At 51.8% G+C, this 17702-nt stretch overlaps 4 protein-coding genes across 4 annotated transcripts; 3 read left to right on the top strand and 1 right to left on the bottom strand.

The window, feature by feature from the left end:
• Positions 1-2362: 2362 nt before the first annotated feature.
• MAA_04673 (frequency clock protein-like protein) lies at positions 2363-5444 on the top strand (the record flags this gene model as incomplete). The annotated part of the gene is made up of 2 exons (XM_007822769.2): positions 2363-2672; positions 2737-5444. The coding sequence occupies 2 exons, from the start codon at positions 2363-2365 to the stop codon at positions 5442-5444; spliced, it is 3018 nt and encodes a 1005-aa protein (XP_007820960.2).
• Positions 5445-6527: 1083 nt separating this feature from the next.
• Positions 6528-8489, top strand: MAA_04674 (Prenylcysteine oxidase; the record flags this gene model as incomplete). The annotated part of the gene is made up of 4 exons (XM_007822770.1): positions 6528-6642; positions 6775-7298; positions 7369-7461; positions 7521-8489. 4 exons carry the CDS (start codon positions 6528-6530, stop codon positions 8487-8489), a joined length of 1701 nt encoding a protein of 566 aa, XP_007820961.1.
• A 1613-nt stretch (positions 8490-10102) lies between these two features.
• On the top strand, positions 10103-12908 carry MAA_04675 (vacuolar import and degradation protein 27; the record flags this gene model as incomplete). The annotated part of the gene is made up of 2 exons (XM_007822771.1): positions 10103-10121; positions 10426-12908. The coding sequence occupies 2 exons, from the start codon at positions 10103-10105 to the stop codon at positions 12906-12908; spliced, it is 2502 nt and encodes an 833-aa protein (XP_007820962.1).
• A 483-nt stretch (positions 12909-13391) lies between these two features.
• MAA_04676 (glycosyltransferase family 20) lies at positions 13392-15043 on the bottom strand (the record flags this gene model as incomplete). The annotated part of the gene is made up of 2 exons (XM_007822772.1): positions 13392-14626; positions 14725-15043. 2 exons carry the CDS (start codon positions 15041-15043, stop codon positions 13392-13394), a joined length of 1554 nt encoding a protein of 517 aa, XP_007820963.1.
• Positions 15044-17702: the final 2659 nt, after the last annotated feature.

Raw genomic sequence — 17702 nt, 5'->3', positions numbered from 1 at the left:
GGGCGCGTCATTGCGGTGGGGAGGGTCCAGGTGTCGACTCCAGATGTCAGGTCAGGTCAGTCGGCGCGGGCCATGGACGTGACGGCTGATGAGTGAGACCGGTGGCGGCGATGGCGGTGATGGCAGCGATGGCAGCGCAAAAGTGAGATGACGGCGCCCCGGCGGGCGGTTTCGTAAGTAGTGGGCTGTTGGTTGTTTGAGCACCCAGGCATCTACTTACTTAAGTACTTGTAAGTAAAGTAAGTAAGCAACCGGGATTGCAATTAACCTGGCCTGTGGCTGTAGCCTGTAGGTACATGATCCCGCATACTCCCTCCGGCATATTGTCCACGGTGGAATATCACGCCGGTACTTGACATCGAGTATCATCGAGGTGCTGGCCGCACAGGAATACGCTGGGTACTTAGTACTTAAGTACTTACTCAAGTACTTAAGTAAGTAAGTACTTTACGTATTTAAGCTGAGAAGACGCTAGTGTCAAGTGCATGAACCAAGTATGGGCGCTAAAAGTTAACGACTGCCGGCGGGCAAAAGGTGCCAGGCTCTCAACTGGCGCCTGTACTGACTAAATTATGGCCTGATGTGACGAATAGCTTACAATTGCGGTCCTGTTGAATGGTCTGGTAACCTATTATTACGACGAGATTGAGTAGGCATGCCGGCGAGTTACATCAAACGGAGCCGCAAAATACATAATTCTTTTTGACCATTATTAGTGCTAGTTGGTTTGCATTTCTTCCCGTCATCAGCGTGCCAACTTCGAAGCTACAACAGCTCCTTCCGCCAGCGAGGCCCGAGAAGCGCAATTATAAGCAGCAGTTTCTATAGCGCCACACCACCGGGTCCATCCATCCAACCAGGGAAAAAGGCTGGACCCTGAATTCGCTCCATGCTGTGGGTCTCGATCTCTTTTGATCCCACAAACACCCCGTAGGCCGTGGAAATCGGTGCAATGAGCGTCGAATCTAAGCTTCACGGCCCGCCGAGTTTCCTTGCACCCCATTGCACACATCGCCGCACTCATCGCACCCTTTCCCGGCGGGCTTTGTTTGGTGGCAGTGACTCGGCCTTGCTTCTTCGCCCGTCCTGGCAATGGCAATGGCCTCTCTTCTCTCTTCCTGTTCCTTGCTGATCTGCCGTCGCCACCTGCCCTTGCTTTCCCTCGGCCTCTTCTCCTCCACCGCACGCTGCGATCTTTGCTGCAGCCTTGAATCATCAGGAACCGCATAACCTCTTGCCCAACTTCCGCCATACATCATACTTCCTTCACATACTGCTTGAATCTTACACCATATATCTTTTCACCGTGTCGTGAAATCGTACCCTCACACCCGAGTTGTCTTGCGATTGCTTGGACGATCCATTGTTTCCACAAACCAGCAACATTGAACTCACTCACTCTGTCGCCTAACCAGTCCGTTCTGCTGGTTATTCCGCCGACCAAATTTCTTACGACCTTGTTTACGAGTCTCGGTTAAACCAGTTTCATCCGGACATCTTCGTCGACACCCACAAAGTATCGAAACGCTGCTCGTCACATCCCAGGTTTTCGAAGCCATCACTTTTTTTTTTTTAGTTCACTGCTATACGAGCACCCCTAACTATATCAATCGTTTGTGTGAGCTCAAGGTAAGGCCAAAAGTCCCGACATTGCTGGTGCACCGAAAAGCTCATGTACTCCCTCGATACCCAACGTCAACATACAACCATGATGAGTAGTTGACATGCTAACGCATTGGACCACACAGGCTGCTTGACCTCCCATCTCTCAAGTTTGACGGTTGGTAGTCAGCCAGCACGACGACGTCTGAACAGCTCAAACCGCCGGAAATCTATTCCACATTTCCAGCAGTCGTCGACGACTGTAGCAGAGCGGTATTGGGTCGCAATAGGTGAGCCATTGACAGAAGCTGCTCAACACGGCATAATTGGAGCGGTGCAGTTGCGACGCGACGATCGATCGATCATTCTGATCACTTTTGTCGCATAAGTATGTAGCCTCCGCTTTCAGCAGCCCCCAGGGCTAGAACGCCAATGGCGCTGCCCACCAATAGCCAGCCCAGCCCCTCATTCCGCCCATCCCCCCCTACAACCGCGCTGTATGTACATACGCACTCAGCTTGCCACTAACAAAGCCATATATGCAGTTAAGCAGAAACAATATTTTACAGAGAAGTGATCAGCAGTCATACGTCACATCTGTCGACCCCGGGTCTTGACAACGCCTCGGTGCGCCTTTTGGCAGCAGCCCAGTAGACGAGCGCTTCATCAGTTCAGATCTCGAGGAGAACATTGAAATGTTCAGCTGGCCCAACGACGAACGCGTCCCGATTTATCATTAAAATCCTCTCATGCATCGATGATGCCATTGCAGAATCGAAACACACAAGGCACAGAACCTCCCCCGCCGACAGGCCCGTTGGGCCACCCGTTACCACGACGGGCTTCGCCAGGAAACTCGGTAACCTTGAAGCATCACCAACTAGCCCGCGATGCTTCTCTCAGAGCGAGTCCCGGCTCGTCGCCGGCGGCGAATCCAAGCAATGTAACAAGCTCGCCGCGCCGTAATTCCTCCGGGGAGAGCCACGAAACGGGCCAGAGCGACCCGAAAAAATGGTTTGATTTGTCAAACCAAAACCCGACTGCAACGTTTGACAACAGCGCCATGGATGGTTTGTGTCACTCTACACATGATGTTTGCAGTCTGGCTTGATATGACTAACATGTTCGTCGCAGTTGACCCTCCCTTCTTCCAGAAAGAGTCGGACTCGTCAAATGAAGACAAGCCATACCAGTTCCAACACCCGCCTCCTCCACGGCTCGCCACCGGCCAGAGTAGCAGTGCGGATGACTACCGCAGCGTGATTGACGATCTCACCGTCGAAATTCAAAAGCTGAAGGAAGAATTGAAGAGGTACAAGCAAAAGGGTCCGGAAACGCTGCGAAAGGACAAGCTCTTCGAAATCAAGTACCATGGTCTGCCAAGGCGGAGGAGACGAGAATTAGAAACAACGCTGCGTGACTTCGCGGCTAGCATTGAAGACTCTCCGGATGCCTCGTCGTCTCAGCGAAAGAAATCATTGCGACACGCCACGCGTGACCACATGTACTCGGCTTCGGGATCCGCTTCTAAGCACGCCTCCTCTTCGTCTGGCTCCAATGCTAGACCTGTAGACTCTGCATATGCGTCCATGTCGAGCGCTGCTAATTCAACTGGAGCGTCGCTCGGCCGTCCAAGCGTCGGCTCGCGTGTCAGGTCTGACCAAAAGGTAGAAAACTACCTGCGCGACATCCCTGAGGGCTTGTACCCACGCCACATGATATTGACCGACAGGGACAGAAAGAAGTTGGTGGTACGACGCCTGGAACAATTATTTACAGGGAAGATTGGGGGCCGGCATGCGCGCCGAGCCAGACATCGCCAAACCGATGGAGTCGAGGCCGATGGGGTATCAGCCGATGTTGACTCTCAAGCTCAACCTCATCTAGCCAAGCAGCAGCCCACTCCTGCTACCAATAATGCCGCTGGCGCCGCCGCCGACGCCGGAAATTCAGAGCCGTCACGGGAAGCCAAGATTTTACCCCCGGAACAACAGTCTGGTCAGTCTTGCAAGAAAAGTCGATCGCGAGATAATGGCTCGGCTTGTAACTCCAACGGCGATCAGACAGAGTCCGGGGGCAACGGAAACAGCAGTGGCTCAGGAACCAACACCTCGCCAACCCAACCGCCCGTTCCTGACCAGCGACCCACACGCGTAAAGGATCTGGATCCGGATCGGACTCAAGTTCCCTCTGAAAACATGGAGTACATCCGTCATCTGGGCTTAGTTCCTCCAGAGCTTATAACAGAGTCGAATAAGGATAACCTGGACGTGCAGCCAGATGCTGAGGGTTGGGTGTACTTGAATCTGCTGTGCAACTTGGCACAGCTACACATCATCAATGTTACGCCAAGCTTCGTACGATCTGCCGTGAACGAAATTAGTACCAAGTTCCAGCTCTCACCCGACGGCCGCAAGATTCGTTGGCGAGGTGGTCGGGATGGCACCAGGTTCTCCAGTGACAGTTCGAATGAGAGCTCTCAGAGGAGCGCAGACACAGAAGATTCCGAGTCGGGTCAACGCAAGCGGCAAAAGACTGGCAACTCGACAGCAGACGATCTTCAGTCCGGCGGAAGTTCAAAAAATCGCTCCAAATTCGGCCCTCAGGTGTCTGCTTCATCGGATAGCTTCCACTACAAGCCGCTTTTTGTTCACAATAGTTCCCCCAACGGAGAGACATCGCTGGACGAAACTTTGTCGTCCTTCGGACCCATTGACGATAGCAATGGAGACGATTCACGATGGAACTTGAGTGGCTCTGGCACGTCAAATCGTCGGAAGCGTCGCCATGACGGTGCTATTATTTATTATAGCGGCGCGCCGTTCTGCACTGACCTTTCTGGTGACCCTGGTGATACATCTCCTGCAACATACATGCTGTCCAGCGGCCAAGACCGCCAAGACTCCCAAGGACAATCTTCCCGCCCGATGCTTCACCGATCTACATCTGGCTCTTCCCTGGGTTACCGTCCACTTAGCGAAAGGAATCATGGTATTGACACCAGCGTGAAGATGGACATTGACAGCAGCGACGGTGTCCCGGATCTCACAGGTGACTCAGACTCCGAATCAAGCATCCCCGATTCCGAGTTTCCATGGTCCTCTGCGCAACAGTATATTGAAGTGCATCCGCTGGAGCCTTGCGGTCTGGGAGGCGTTATGCCGGATGACCACTTCATGGTCGTCGTAACAACGAAACGACCCATGACAGACGCTACGGCGTCAGAATACCAGTCTACTTTACCAAGAAAATCGGAGGAAGCCACTGAGTTTATCATCAGTCGATTAGCAAGCATGTCAACTTCATCACCTGCCCCGCTTGCCACAAGTCAGCAAAACGTTTACCCTGTTGAAATCGATTACATGTCGGGTAGGATCAAGCGTCTTGCTCCAGTGCCGCTGCCTCCACCAGTCATTTTTCTCCCTCCATTCAGTACGGACACGTCAAGCTCGGGGGATGATGATTTCGGCTCTGAGGATGATGACGACGCCCTTGAGTCTTCAGAAGAGCTGATGAGCCGAGCTGTCAATCCACATCAGTCAGATGGCTACCCTGATGGTGTGGACTTGAGCAGCGGCGACGAAGATGGCGAAGAGCCTGACGAGGATGATGCCGCTCATGGGATGTATGAGCGAATGGACACGGATGATGTGCCCAATTTCAAGCGTCCCATTGTCAGTGCCAAGCGCCCGTCTATTGGCAGCGCAGAGGCCGCACCTGGAAGCATTCGATGCCGAAGTAAAAGTGCCAGCGCCGATGCCGTGTTTCGAACCGGCGGCAGTTCGGCCGCAACCGCAGGAGGAGTGGAAAGCGGCCACAGCACCAGCGATGAAGAGAGTTGACATTAACGCGCAATCATGACGGCATGATTGCATGCTGGCAACGCGGAACTTACGACTTGTCGATAGTTGAGTCTTTATTGGAATTACGAGGCCTTGGGCCCATTTTTATTTGGTTTGTCTTCTTCTGCTACTTTCTCTGTCATTGTGGTTTAAAAGCACAGATGTTGTATATCTTCTTTTTATACATTCTTGACAGCGGGCGATAGACATATTTGGCGACCAGAGATTCGGGAGATGTTACTGGGATTTGTTTGCGTTGAATTTTGTGGCGCAAACGTCCATTGCGGCAAAGCCCAATTTGCATGCGGCGAGGTGTTTAAGGCATTTGTGTGTACAACTTGGGGAACTTTTTTTTTTTGGTCATGTTCAAGATTCCCCTTGGACAGCTGGTCCATATCTACATGTCTGGCAGAGGCCATGGACAAGATTGCGGAAGCGTTGTTTGCGACAAGGGAAAACTGGCTCTGGTAGGCTGAATCGCGATGAATGCTAGTGTAGTCCGTTGAAATGGAGTTATCAATTTTCTATGACCCAAATGATTTGAACCGTCTTGATGTTGGGGAAGATAAGCCTGCGAATATCAAGTCGGCGCAGTACTACCAAATGCTCTGGATGCTTGTTTCACGGCCAGAGCTACTGCCCTGTGGGGTAGCTGCTAGCTTAATGCGACATGGAGTAGTTTGCCAAGGACTAGCTAGACCTAGGCATGATAATGGATATTGAAGGCATCGGCGCAATGTGGGGCCGGCATCTGCACCGACCCCACGTCCCTGTGTCCACTTTTTTCGTCGCAAGCTTGGAGCCTTCTGTACACTCTGCTGCTGACATTCTACAACCAACAGTCCAAAACATGGGGCGCCCGTAGCAAACATTAGCGTTATTGCGCGAGAACAAGAGATACGACGTATCCCTTTAGCTTTTTAGTATTTTTTTTTACTTTGCGATTCTTTGATTGCATTGCCGTTTTCTTTTCTGACACCTCCCACCGCTTTTTCTCTCCCGCCGAGTCCTTGCGTCCGCACATATGTCACTGCTTGATTTGCACGAAGCATTCCGAGTCAAGCCGGTCAGCAAGTGTCCACGATGCATCTCCCACTACTGAAGCTGGTGGCTCTCGCCACGGCGGCGGCTGCTGCGGCACGGGATGCGACGAACCACCCCCGTCGTGTGAAGGAGGTCAAGAATGTCGCTGTTATTGGTACGTAGATGTCTTTCTTGGATGGGTTTTGACGATGGGCGGAATCTGGGGCTGGATTGGACCGGAAAGCTCTTACAGATTGGGAGCAGCATGCTGTGACGTTGGCCGCGTACTGACATGGCAAATATACAGGTGCCGGTGCTGCTGGCACTTCAGCTGCATACCACTTGCAAAAGTATGCAGAGGAAGAAGGTCTGGCTGTCAATATCACGGTCTTCGAAAAGACTGACCACATTGGCGGTCGTACCGTCACCGTGAATGCCTTCAACGACCCCGGGCAGCCCGTGGAGCTCGGAGCATCCATCTTCATCAAGGACAACCACATCATGTACAATGCTACTCGGGACTTCGACTTGTCGCTGACGGGGTTGACGGAACCCCAGCCTGCTGACTACACAGCTATTTGGGATGGCGAGACCATCTTGTTTCGGTCAGAGGCAGGTGCTTCCAAGTGGTGGGATGCCGCGAAGTTGTTTCTGAAGTATGGCCTGGCGCCGTACAGGGCTGTGCAGCTGGTCAAGAGCGCCGTCGGGACTTTTCTTCGCCTTTATGAGACGCCGTATTTCCCGTTTCGGTCGTTGACGCAGAGGGCCTTTGAGCTGGGGTTGTTGCGCTTGACGGGTGTGACGGGCGAGCAGTATTTGAGAGATAACAATGTGAGTTTGCGACAGAAAAGACATGTCGTGTATAGTGCTCTGGAAACTCGATGCTAAATTCTTGTTCAAGATTAACCCGGACTTTGTTCGAGACCTCATGCAGTCGGCTACACGGGTCAACTACGCCTCCAACATGGCCTACATTCACGGCTTAGAGGCAATGGTGAGCCTTTTTTGCTACAATGCGTTTGGCAGTTGACCAGGTTGCTCATCTTCTTGTAGGTGTCGTTCTCTACCGAGGGTGCCGTCGCCGTTGCTGGAGGTAATTGGCAGATCTTTGAGAAGCTGCTTCAGCACAGTGGTGCAGCCTACTATCCCAACACTTCTGTTGCCGCCCTTGCATTTCAAAAGGGCACCGACAAGCCCGGATCTACTCCCAAGTATTTAATCTCGACGAAATCGTCTGGTTCGAAATCAAAAGCCGCCAAGCTGCCCACCGCCTTTGACAATGTTATAATCGCATCACCCTGGCAGTTCAGCGGCATCGAAGCCGCCAAGGGAGTAATCAAACATCGTATTGATACGATCCCTTATATGAAGCTCCACGTCACTCTATTCACCTCTCCCTTCCTATTGCAGCCAAGCTTCTTCGGTCTTGAAGCAGGGACAAAGGCTCCGAGCAATGTATACACAACTCTCGGCAAAGACGAGGAAGCTCATGAAGGCCCGGAGGGAGTCGGCCGTACCGGCTTTTACTCCATCAGCACCCTGCGCACGGTCACAAATCCCAAGACACAAGGGAAGGAGTTCCTCTACAAGATTTTCTCAGCCGAGCCGGTCAATTCAACTTTTCTGTCTGATATCCTCGGCACACCAGTTCCGTCTTGCTTTATATCCAACGAAACTACGGGCGAAGTAGAGCCCATCTCATGGTACTACCCGCACTGGTTTTACTCGTACCCGATCGAATCCCCGCGCGTCACCTTCCAGGATCCCATTGTCGGCAGAGGCCTATACTATACTTCTGGAGTGGAGAGCTTCATCTCAACCATGGAGACTAGTGCCCTCATGGGGATGAATGTCGCTCGTCTCATGGCAGATGACTTTGCCGGCGTCACCAGGAGCAGAGGAGGCAACAAGGACACCGCCTCGCAGGACACAAGTCCCAGGCCTCCAAGGGAAGATTTTTGGGATAGTATGGACAGCGAGATGGGGGCCAGTATGAACTTTCCGGGTGCACATGAACTTTAGAAGAGCTAGGATACCCTTTGACGTTTTTTTCTTTCTTTCTCTTTTGATACTAGAGTGCGGGGAATGGTGGGTATAGATGGCGGTTGATTGGGAATGTTTACACGGTAGCCATGGCGAATGGGTAGGGGACACGGACTTGGCTAGAATGTGGTAAAGGTAAACTGCGTGTTCATGTTCATTTGTAGGTTGAAATATGTTGAAAATGTGCGCATATACATCAGATAGCGGACTGGTGGCTGCACGATTTCACCCTCTGGTCAATAATATCGTTGTTCAGGCTCGCAATGCCACCTGCCAAGCTACCTTGCCGCAAAGCCGATGGACATTACCACATGCAAGTCTAGCGAGACAGTCTGGGAGGCAGATGCAGCGAGCACACACTCCAACGAGTAGGACGTCTTTCGTTTTGTCATCGCTTTCCCTCGGGGTTACCTTTGGCTTCACCAGGGTGCCAAACCACAGACTTGTCCATGGATGGGGACCTTGTTGGTTGTCTTTTCCTCGTACATGTCTATTGCTGCGACACCCATTTACGCTACGGACCTGGGTACGGAGGAGTTATGGTATAGACGTGTGCAGGGCAGCAATGTTTGTTGTGGTTGACGTGACTGTCCGTGCGATGACGCGCTGGCGTGTGCAAGCAGTAGTACTAAGCCAGCCAGACAATCGACGTTGTGGTGGTCGTGGTGAGAGGTCGATCAGCAAAGCCGGCTTTCGGCCCAAGCATTGTCAGTCAGCCTCGCCCGGCTTTGTTCAGGTGTGAGTGGGAGGCCGTGGCAGTTGTGCAGGACATCAATGCGTGAGAACCAGTTGCCGACGACGCCAACTCATTTTAGGACACGACGCATATATCGCGACGGCAAGACGCGGTGTTGTAGTATTCCTTGTTTTTTTCCGCCCCTTTGCGTGGCGATTACGTGCCTTGCATAATGACGTTATTGGTCTGGCCTATTAAATAGACACGAGCTGGGTTCTGATCATCATCACACACCAGAGCAATGATGGCTCCAAGGCAGCAAGGCACCTTAGCTTGACGCACGTGATGCCACCAGGCCACGCGTGGACTTGATGGGCCGCACATGTCTGGTGGGTGGTGTTATGACGCACCCTCTGGCACACCAGACACCACCAAGGCCTCCCATTCATGGCCGTAGCCTGGACCACTCAACCAGTCACTGGCTAAGTAGCCACATGCATGCTTCCAGACATCTGGGACCCTGGCCCCAGTGCCAATCCCAGCACTCCGCTAGTAGATGCCAGTAAATGCCACCGCACCATCCCACCTTGGCTTGCACAGCTTGCCGCTTGCATCATCGCGTTTGCTTCCTCGTGAACGACGTCCTTCTGCCTACGCTTGTCGTGCAGGAAGCTTGATCGTCGTGTTTATTCTTTTTTTTGTCTCCTGCCTCGCATACTCTCCTCGCTTGGCTCCTGTCCTTCGCTTAGAACGGTTTCCATCGAGCTGCAGTCACGCCGCCAGCTGCTCACACTTGTCAAGTGAAGGAGGGGTTCTACCTGGTCTGTACTTTCGACGCTGGGGCACAAAACCAGGACGGCAAGAAAGATATAATACCCGGCACAGACGGCGAAATAAAACAAAAAAGGGGGACAGAATGTTCATGCTGCGGAATGGTAAGTGATTTCAACCACCGTGAGGAGGTGCAAATGTCTTGCTTTCTTTTTTTTGGTGCCCTCCTGTTATCCTTGTCTGTCCTGATTATGTACTCTCCTCTGGCCACACAAACACATACGCACACACACCTACGTTTGGCCCCCTGCCTTTCATAAAGCCAGGGAAGCTTGACAATGACTTGAAAATCTATCCCGCTTCGACATCTCTCCTCTGCTTTTGCTCATTCATCGAAAACCCTTCCTTGTTTCGTTGCCAAGGCTACCAGTTCTCCCCAAAGCTAACAGAGTCCCTCTTTCCCCACAGTTGGCAAGCTGATCTTCGGCTCCGGCACCCAAGAAGCGCTTATCGAGCTGCCTCAGGGTCAGCTTTATCTCGTTCGACCACTGTCGCCCAAGGGCTATTCCGAGCTCATTTTCAAGGACTCGGCCATTCGTATCCGTCGAACCAACCAGGATTTCCACTACCAACTTGTCGTCCAGCGGGTCTTTGAGGAAGGCGAGGCCGAACTTATTGCCGACGAAGAGGGCGAAGACGCTGAGATTGACGCTCTTGCCGCCGAACGTGACGAGAAGACATTTCTGCTAGACGAAGCTCTTCGGTTCCGAGTCGAAATCAGAGAGGGTGGTGAAACTGTCTTTGCTTGGAGAGACTTGAGCGGCGACAACGGCGACCTCTACGAGTTCGTTTGCGATACTCAAGTGCCTACCGCGCAGGTCGAACAGTTTGTTCAAGTTGCTAAGCAGTGTCAATACGAACGCAAGTACCGCAAGCCGCATACCACCGCTTCTGACGAGGATTACCAGCAGTTCGAGTTCCACGACGAAAACCCCATTCCTCCTGCCAGTCCACTTCACAGCCCCGTGCTTGCCCGATCTATTGAGTCTGTCGACGACATGTACGCCAAGAAGACGGCTGCTAACACGGGCGCCAAGAGAGAACCTCTGGCTGTCGCCGCTGCTGCCTCACTGCCAGAGCCAGAGCCAGAGGCGGAGTCGGAGCCGGAGCTGGAGCCAGAGCTAGAACCGGAAACCAAGGGCAGCGGACAATCAAAGGCACCTGAACCTGACTCTGCTCCGGAACCTCTCGAGATCTACGCATCGCTACCCGCCGAACTGCATCTCTTTGATCCACAGCCGGGCCACTTTGAACTCATTGATGACTCCGTGATTGCTACTGTTTCAGAGGTTGGTCAATGGCAATATTGGCTCCAAATCGAAAGCAAGGAAAGATCATGGGTCGGTACCTCAGTCGTGCCCGAGTTCAACCCTGTATTTGACTTTGAGTATCTTTCATTCGTTTTCAACCACTTCAGCGGCGATGGCACCGCCAGGTCCTGGCTTCTTCGGTTCAAGGACCAGCCCACTCTGGAAAAGTTCCAGGAGGCAATCATGCAAGCCATCTGGGAGAGGCTTAATGAAACCAAATGGGCCAAAGTGCAAGAAAAGGAGCGTGAATATGTGCTCGACGCCTTTGGCGATCTAAACATGGAAGATGCGCCGCCGCTGGAAGAAGAAGAAGAGGAGGAGGAGGAGGAGGAGCATGAGGAAGAGGAAGACGCCGGCATCCGGAGCGACGATTACGAATCTGAAGAGGACGAGGAAGCAGACGAGGAGAAAACCGGTGGTGACATCAACTCACAACTGGCGGTGGGTTACAAGCATGACCGCTCATTTGTCGTTCGCGGTTCCAAGATTGGTGTCTTTTCTCATACGGCCGACAATCGTCTCAAATTCAACACCAACATTTCCAGAGTTACCACTCCAGGCGGTAAGCTCATGAGCCCCAAGAAGGTCATGTTGCACAGCGAAGATCGGGATCTCATCATACAAAATGGCGTCGATGCCAACAAACTATACCGTATGGATATCGAATACGGCAAGGTCGTTGACGAGTGGAAAGTCCACGATGATATACCCGTCGTCACGTTTGCTCCAGAGAACAAGTTCGCCCAGATGACTTCGGAGCAGACCTTCCTTGGTGTGTCCAGCAATGCTCTGTACCGTGTCGATCCTCGTCTGTCTGGCAACAAGCTTGTGGACACTGATATGAAGCAATATGCTTCCAAGAACGACTTCTCGGCTTTGGCTACCACCGAGAAGGGATACATTGCCGTGGCAAGCAATAAGGGCGATATTCGCCTGTTTGACCGCCTGGGAATTCGCGCCAAGACACAGCTTCCTGCTCTGGGTGATCCCATCATTGGCATGGATGTTTCTGCCGACGGTCGATGGATTCTGGGAACTACCAAGAACTACATCTTGCTGGTTGATGCCCAGCAGAAGGGTGGCAAGAATGATGGCAAGCTTGGTTTTGAGAAGGGCTTCGCAGCCGACTCCAAGCCCCGTCCTCGCCGTCTTGCCCTGACCCCAGAGCACGTCGCGCAGGTTTACCACGAAACGGGAAAGCCTGTATCGTTTACACCGGCCAAGTTCAACGCTGGGGAGGGCGCTGAAGAGAAGAGCATCATCACTGCTACAGGACCTTATATCGTCGAGTGGGATCTCAAGAAACTCCTCCGCGGCGTAAAGACTCCTTATAAGATCAAGCGCTACCAGGACGAAGTCAAGGCGGACGACTTCAAGTTTGGGTCCGACAAGAACGTCATTGTAGCGCTGCCCAACGAAGTCAACATGGTGGCTAAACAAAGCCTACGCAAGCCCACACGAGAGAGCATCATGGGCGATTTACGTTTGAGCGGTGGTCGGCGCAGCTCAGGGCGGATTAGCAATAGTCAGAGCGGGAGATACAAGTTGGGAAGAGATGATATCGTGAATTCGCCTTATTAAGTAATGAATGGCTGGTGAGGGGCGTGTTTCGAGCTGTACGCGCGGCCGAATTCCACTTGTCTATTTATGAAGGGATGCCCTTTTTTTTTTGATACCATGAACTGCAAATTTGCAGAACTTTCATCCAAGCCAATACTATTCTGTGGTTGTGTCTGTAACCTTTTTATCTTGTCTTGGGATTCAATGTGGGGGCATAAATGTTCGAGGTTTCCTTTCGTCTTCACGTCGCGGGTTATAACGGCTCTTCATCCCAGGTATGTAGTTAGTTAGATAGCAGCACGCACGAATCAAAGGTGAAAAACAAAAAAAACTATTAAATGCTAGTCCGTAACTCCATTCGCTACATTGCTAAATGACTCTTGTTTTTTCCTCCCTCCCCGGCTCATTCCCATCCCGTTCATTTGACGTTTATAAGTTATAGAGTAAAGTCTAATCACGCCCCAGACCGGAATACCCAACCCAGAACAAAGACACGATGAGTGTTCATGGGCTATTCTGCGTAGGGGAAACAGCCTCATCTTCGTCCTGGCCCGGCCCAACAACGGCGCCAGACACGTTCCGCAACGTCTTGGGCTGGACGTTGTTCGAATCAAGGCGAGTCATTTCAGACACGAAGCTGGTTCCCCACCATGCGCTGGTGTACTTGAAGACATAGCGTTCCAGTTTCTTAAAATTCGCCGCCCGCTGCTCAGGACTCATGGTGACGGCGTCATGGATGGCATTGGCCAGTTCCTCCGTGTTCCATGGATTGACGATGAGACTCCCGTTAAGAGACTGTGCGGCGCCGGTGAATTCGGAGAGAATCATGACACCGTGGCGTTCTCGCTGCGTGGCAATGTATTCGTATGAGACGAGGTTCATGCCATCGCGGGTCGAGGAGACGAGGCATACGTCTGATACAGCGTAGAGGGCGGTTAGTTCGTCAAAGGAGACGGACTGGTGGAGGAAGTGAATGGGCATGAATTCAATAGTGCCGAATTTGCCGTTGATGCGGCCGACGAGCTCGTTGACCACGGCGCGGAGATTCTGATACTCTTCCACGTCTTGGCGCGAGGGGACGGCGACCTGGACGAGAACGATTTTGCCGATCCATTCAGGGTGTTCGGTTAGGAATACTTCCAAGGCGTGCAGCTTCTGTGGCACTCCCTTAATGTAATCCAGTCTGTCGACGCCGACAATCAACTTGACACCTTCGAATTTGCGGTTCAGTGTCGCGATGCGTTCCTGCACAGACGGTTTCTTGAGCCCTTCGACAAATTTGTCCGGGTCGATGCCTATGGGGAACGCACCAATGGTGACGAAGCGTCCGTTCCAGTCGACGCCATTGGGCGTGGTATGCGTGCCCAAGATGCGGGAGCAACTGCTCAGGAAATGACGCGCATAGTCGTACGTGTGGAACCCGATCAGGTCGCAGTCAAGCAGGCCGCGGAGCAGAGGTTCACGAACGGGCAAGATACGGTAGATTTCGCTGCTGGGAAACGGTGTGTGCAGGAAGAAGCCAATCTTGACCTTCTTGTTGGTCTTGGCGATTTCTTCCCGCAGCATCTGCGGGAGGAGCATGAGGTGGTAGTCGTGGACCCAGATGAGGTCGCCATCTTGAACGTCCTTGATGACGGTCTGGGCGAAGAGATGGTTTACTTCTTGGTAGGCTGCCCATGCGGATTCATCAAAGGTGATTTCGCCGGGGTGGTAGTGGAAGAGGGGCCAGAGGATGGAGTCTGATGGAATGCGATGTTAGTGGTTTTTTTTTTTTTTTTTTGGCCTGGTCCTGTTTGTTGTAGACCGTGGAAAGGAAAGGGTTAGGGAGAGAACAAACTTGAAAATCCGTTGTAATGTCTATCGGCGAGCTCGTCGTCGATAAATACTGGGTGCGCGCCGTATTCGTCCTTCAGGCGCTGCTTCATGTCGGCGACTTCGTTGTCAGGGACTTCGAGACCCGGCCATCCGTACCACTGGAAGCTAGTGGTCTTGCTGAGGCCGCTAAGGCCGGTGACCAAGCCGCCGGAGGACATGGAAAATGTGTAGCTGCCGTCATCGGAGCGCTTGATGGTAATGGGGAGACGGTTCGAGAGGAGGAGGAGCCGGCCGTGGATTTCTGGCGCAAGGCCATCTGCGACACTGGTGTCTGCAGTCATTGCTGGCTATTCGAGGACTCGGGAGAGCTGTGCGGTGCGTATTGCGTCGATTATGGGCTACTGGAGGAGCTCTGGGGGTGGTTTCGGACAATTAGAGCGCCAGAGGCTATTTTATGGAATGGATGGCGGGCAGAGATTTGAAGCCCTGGAGCTCCCCTCTTCTGTTTCTTTGTTGTGACATCTGGAGGGGGTGTGACGTCTGGACTTTGGAAGGAGCGTTGGAGGGGTTAAGCTTGGTCCATGTCCTTCCAATATTACGTAGCTTCAGACGTGTCGTTGGTCGGTAGCGGCTGCGCCTAACCAAGACGAGGCTTAGAGGGTCCACAGCGGATATAAAGCTCCTCAAGTGCTGAATGGTTACCTGAGCTCGTCGAATCAGTCATCTCGACATCATCCTTACGATTACACTGAGTATGGTATTAGTTGCCAAGTATACGGGACGGCGCCAATATGCTGGCGCATGTGCTATCAACACCAATCTGAGACTATGCCAGGGGAATAGTGCTCGGCCTAACGAATCCGTGTAATAGAGGTGCATAATAACCTCTACCTGCAGCAATGTTGACAACCAAGACTTGGCCAAGGTTATCCCATCACAATCCTAGGTATGTTCCACAGCAGACGAACCGGGCAAGCTTATGGAATAGTCAAACCGTTATCGTTGGTCTCGAAGTAGCAGGACGATAACTACATGGTAGGAGCCCAAACTGTGACTCGTTGGGAACTCGGTACTCCTTACGGCCGGCCAGGTCTCAGAAATTTTCAAAGAGCAACAGTGTAACCAAGTCCTATTTCTCTGCATATGAAGCATAAGGCAGTGGCTTTGAGTTGGCTCGGTCAATGTTCTGTAGAGCTGGTACTGCCTTGCGCTCCGTAACATCCCGAGGGCATAACATCTAGGCAGTGACAGTCCGCTCCAACATCTGTACGGAGCCCGAAGCTCAACTCTTTACAACTCTGTGTATACCTAGAGCATCTCTTTGTGTCAAGTTGACTACCTCGAGTCATCATGCTTCTTCCAACGTGTCACACACGCTCAGTACCATGATTGTGTACTTGCTCCTCGACCAGAAGAAACTAGAGCCTTTGAGAAAAGCGCTTGGGGTGATTTGGGCGCGGCATGACAGCAAAAAAGGTCAACCATCCTGGGTCGAATGAGAGAGGGCGCCGTATCTGAGCGCATGTGTGGCCGAGGGTCTTAGGTGATCTGACTTATTTGACTGTCTAATCCCCTAGATTTCCGGATGCTAACTTTAGTCATGATAGAATGGCCATCGGTGGCATGAATCGCACGCCTCGCGTATTCCCACATGATGGCATCGAGGTGTGTGGCCGGTTGCAACCAAAAGGGGTGAGTGTGTCCTCTTAATTGTATCTCGGCAAGTTTCTCAAAATAACAAATATCTAAGCGTTATGGCAGACACCAGTTGTCGCACAAAAAATGGGCGTGGCCACGCCACAAGTAATTGTCTGTTAATACCCCTTATATCCTGCGACACCAGTCTCCATGTCCACTTAATGGATGCACAATGAAACCGTCGTATTCCCAATCCCAGACTCATTTGAACCCAGTCAGAGGATCAGCAATCCTCCAGAAGAGTTGAAAGCAATGCGAGCGTACTTTTTTCCATTTGTAAAAGGCAGCAGGGCTTGTCTTGGCTAAAAGTAAGTCATGACCTCCATCGCCTCCATCGGCACCAAGAAAGCTCGTCTGCGGGTATCGTAAACGCCTCGGTGATAGCTTGGGCTTCTTGTAATAATGCAGCCCAAATCCTGATATATCTGGATACAGCCTTGTATACATGCAACTATACCATACAGTTACGCACATCTTCCGGCCTGATATGCCGAGGCTCACACTATACGACACAACGTTGAGGGATGCTGTTGCTATCCATGGTCTGCAATTCCCTATGCCGCCGATTGATTTAAATGGAGTCAGAGCCAACATATCATAAGAATTCTACATCCAAGTCTTTCAACCAATGACTCAAAGAGATGCTGGTCCTATATTTGTTCTTGTTATACGAGTTTGACGTTTTCGGCTTAAAAAGACGTTGCTTCCCGAGCCACAACGTTTTATTTAAGAGTACACCATCATATTTGAGGAATCAGATGTCGTGATCCCCCTGGGTTTAATGGCGGCTAGGACCCAGGGTATGTGAGGACAGTCTTGTCCCATGTGCGCAACTAAGAATTCACATTTCCAATCTAGAGTTCCTAGTAAAACAAGGTTTCCCACATCCAACACTAGACGAGGGTATACTACATGAAGTCATGGTATATTGCGTGAGAGCCAGCTGCGTTATGTACCAAAGCCATCCAAGTAGGTTGAACATGGCTGGCTACGTTGAGAGTAACATCGGCAGCGGACTCCTCGCCTGGTCAATTAGCCCGAGTAGTCTTGTAAACTTGAATTTTAATTTTGCTGTTATATATCGTGTTTTCTGGTTTTTACCTTATCTCTCTTTTTTTTAAAAAAAAATCATCCTTGGGTTATTAGATGGAGAAGCTCAACTTGCCATCGCGTTTAGTCTCAGCGCTTATGGCACCAAATCTCGCGCTGTGGGGCGCATGCAACCAGTAAAGTGCCTCTTATCGATAACGCGCCCAATGCTCTGCGACCCCAAATTTTTGATTGCCCTTCAAATCATGCCAT

Source organism: Metarhizium robertsii (genome assembly GCF_000187425.2).
Source record: "Metarhizium robertsii ARSEF 23 chromosome Unknown MAA_Scf_1, whole genome shotgun sequence".
In the NCBI taxonomy this organism is placed as follows: domain Eukaryota; kingdom Fungi; phylum Ascomycota; class Sordariomycetes; order Hypocreales; family Clavicipitaceae; genus Metarhizium; species Metarhizium robertsii.
This window is presented reverse-complemented; position numbering and strand designations above follow the sequence as displayed.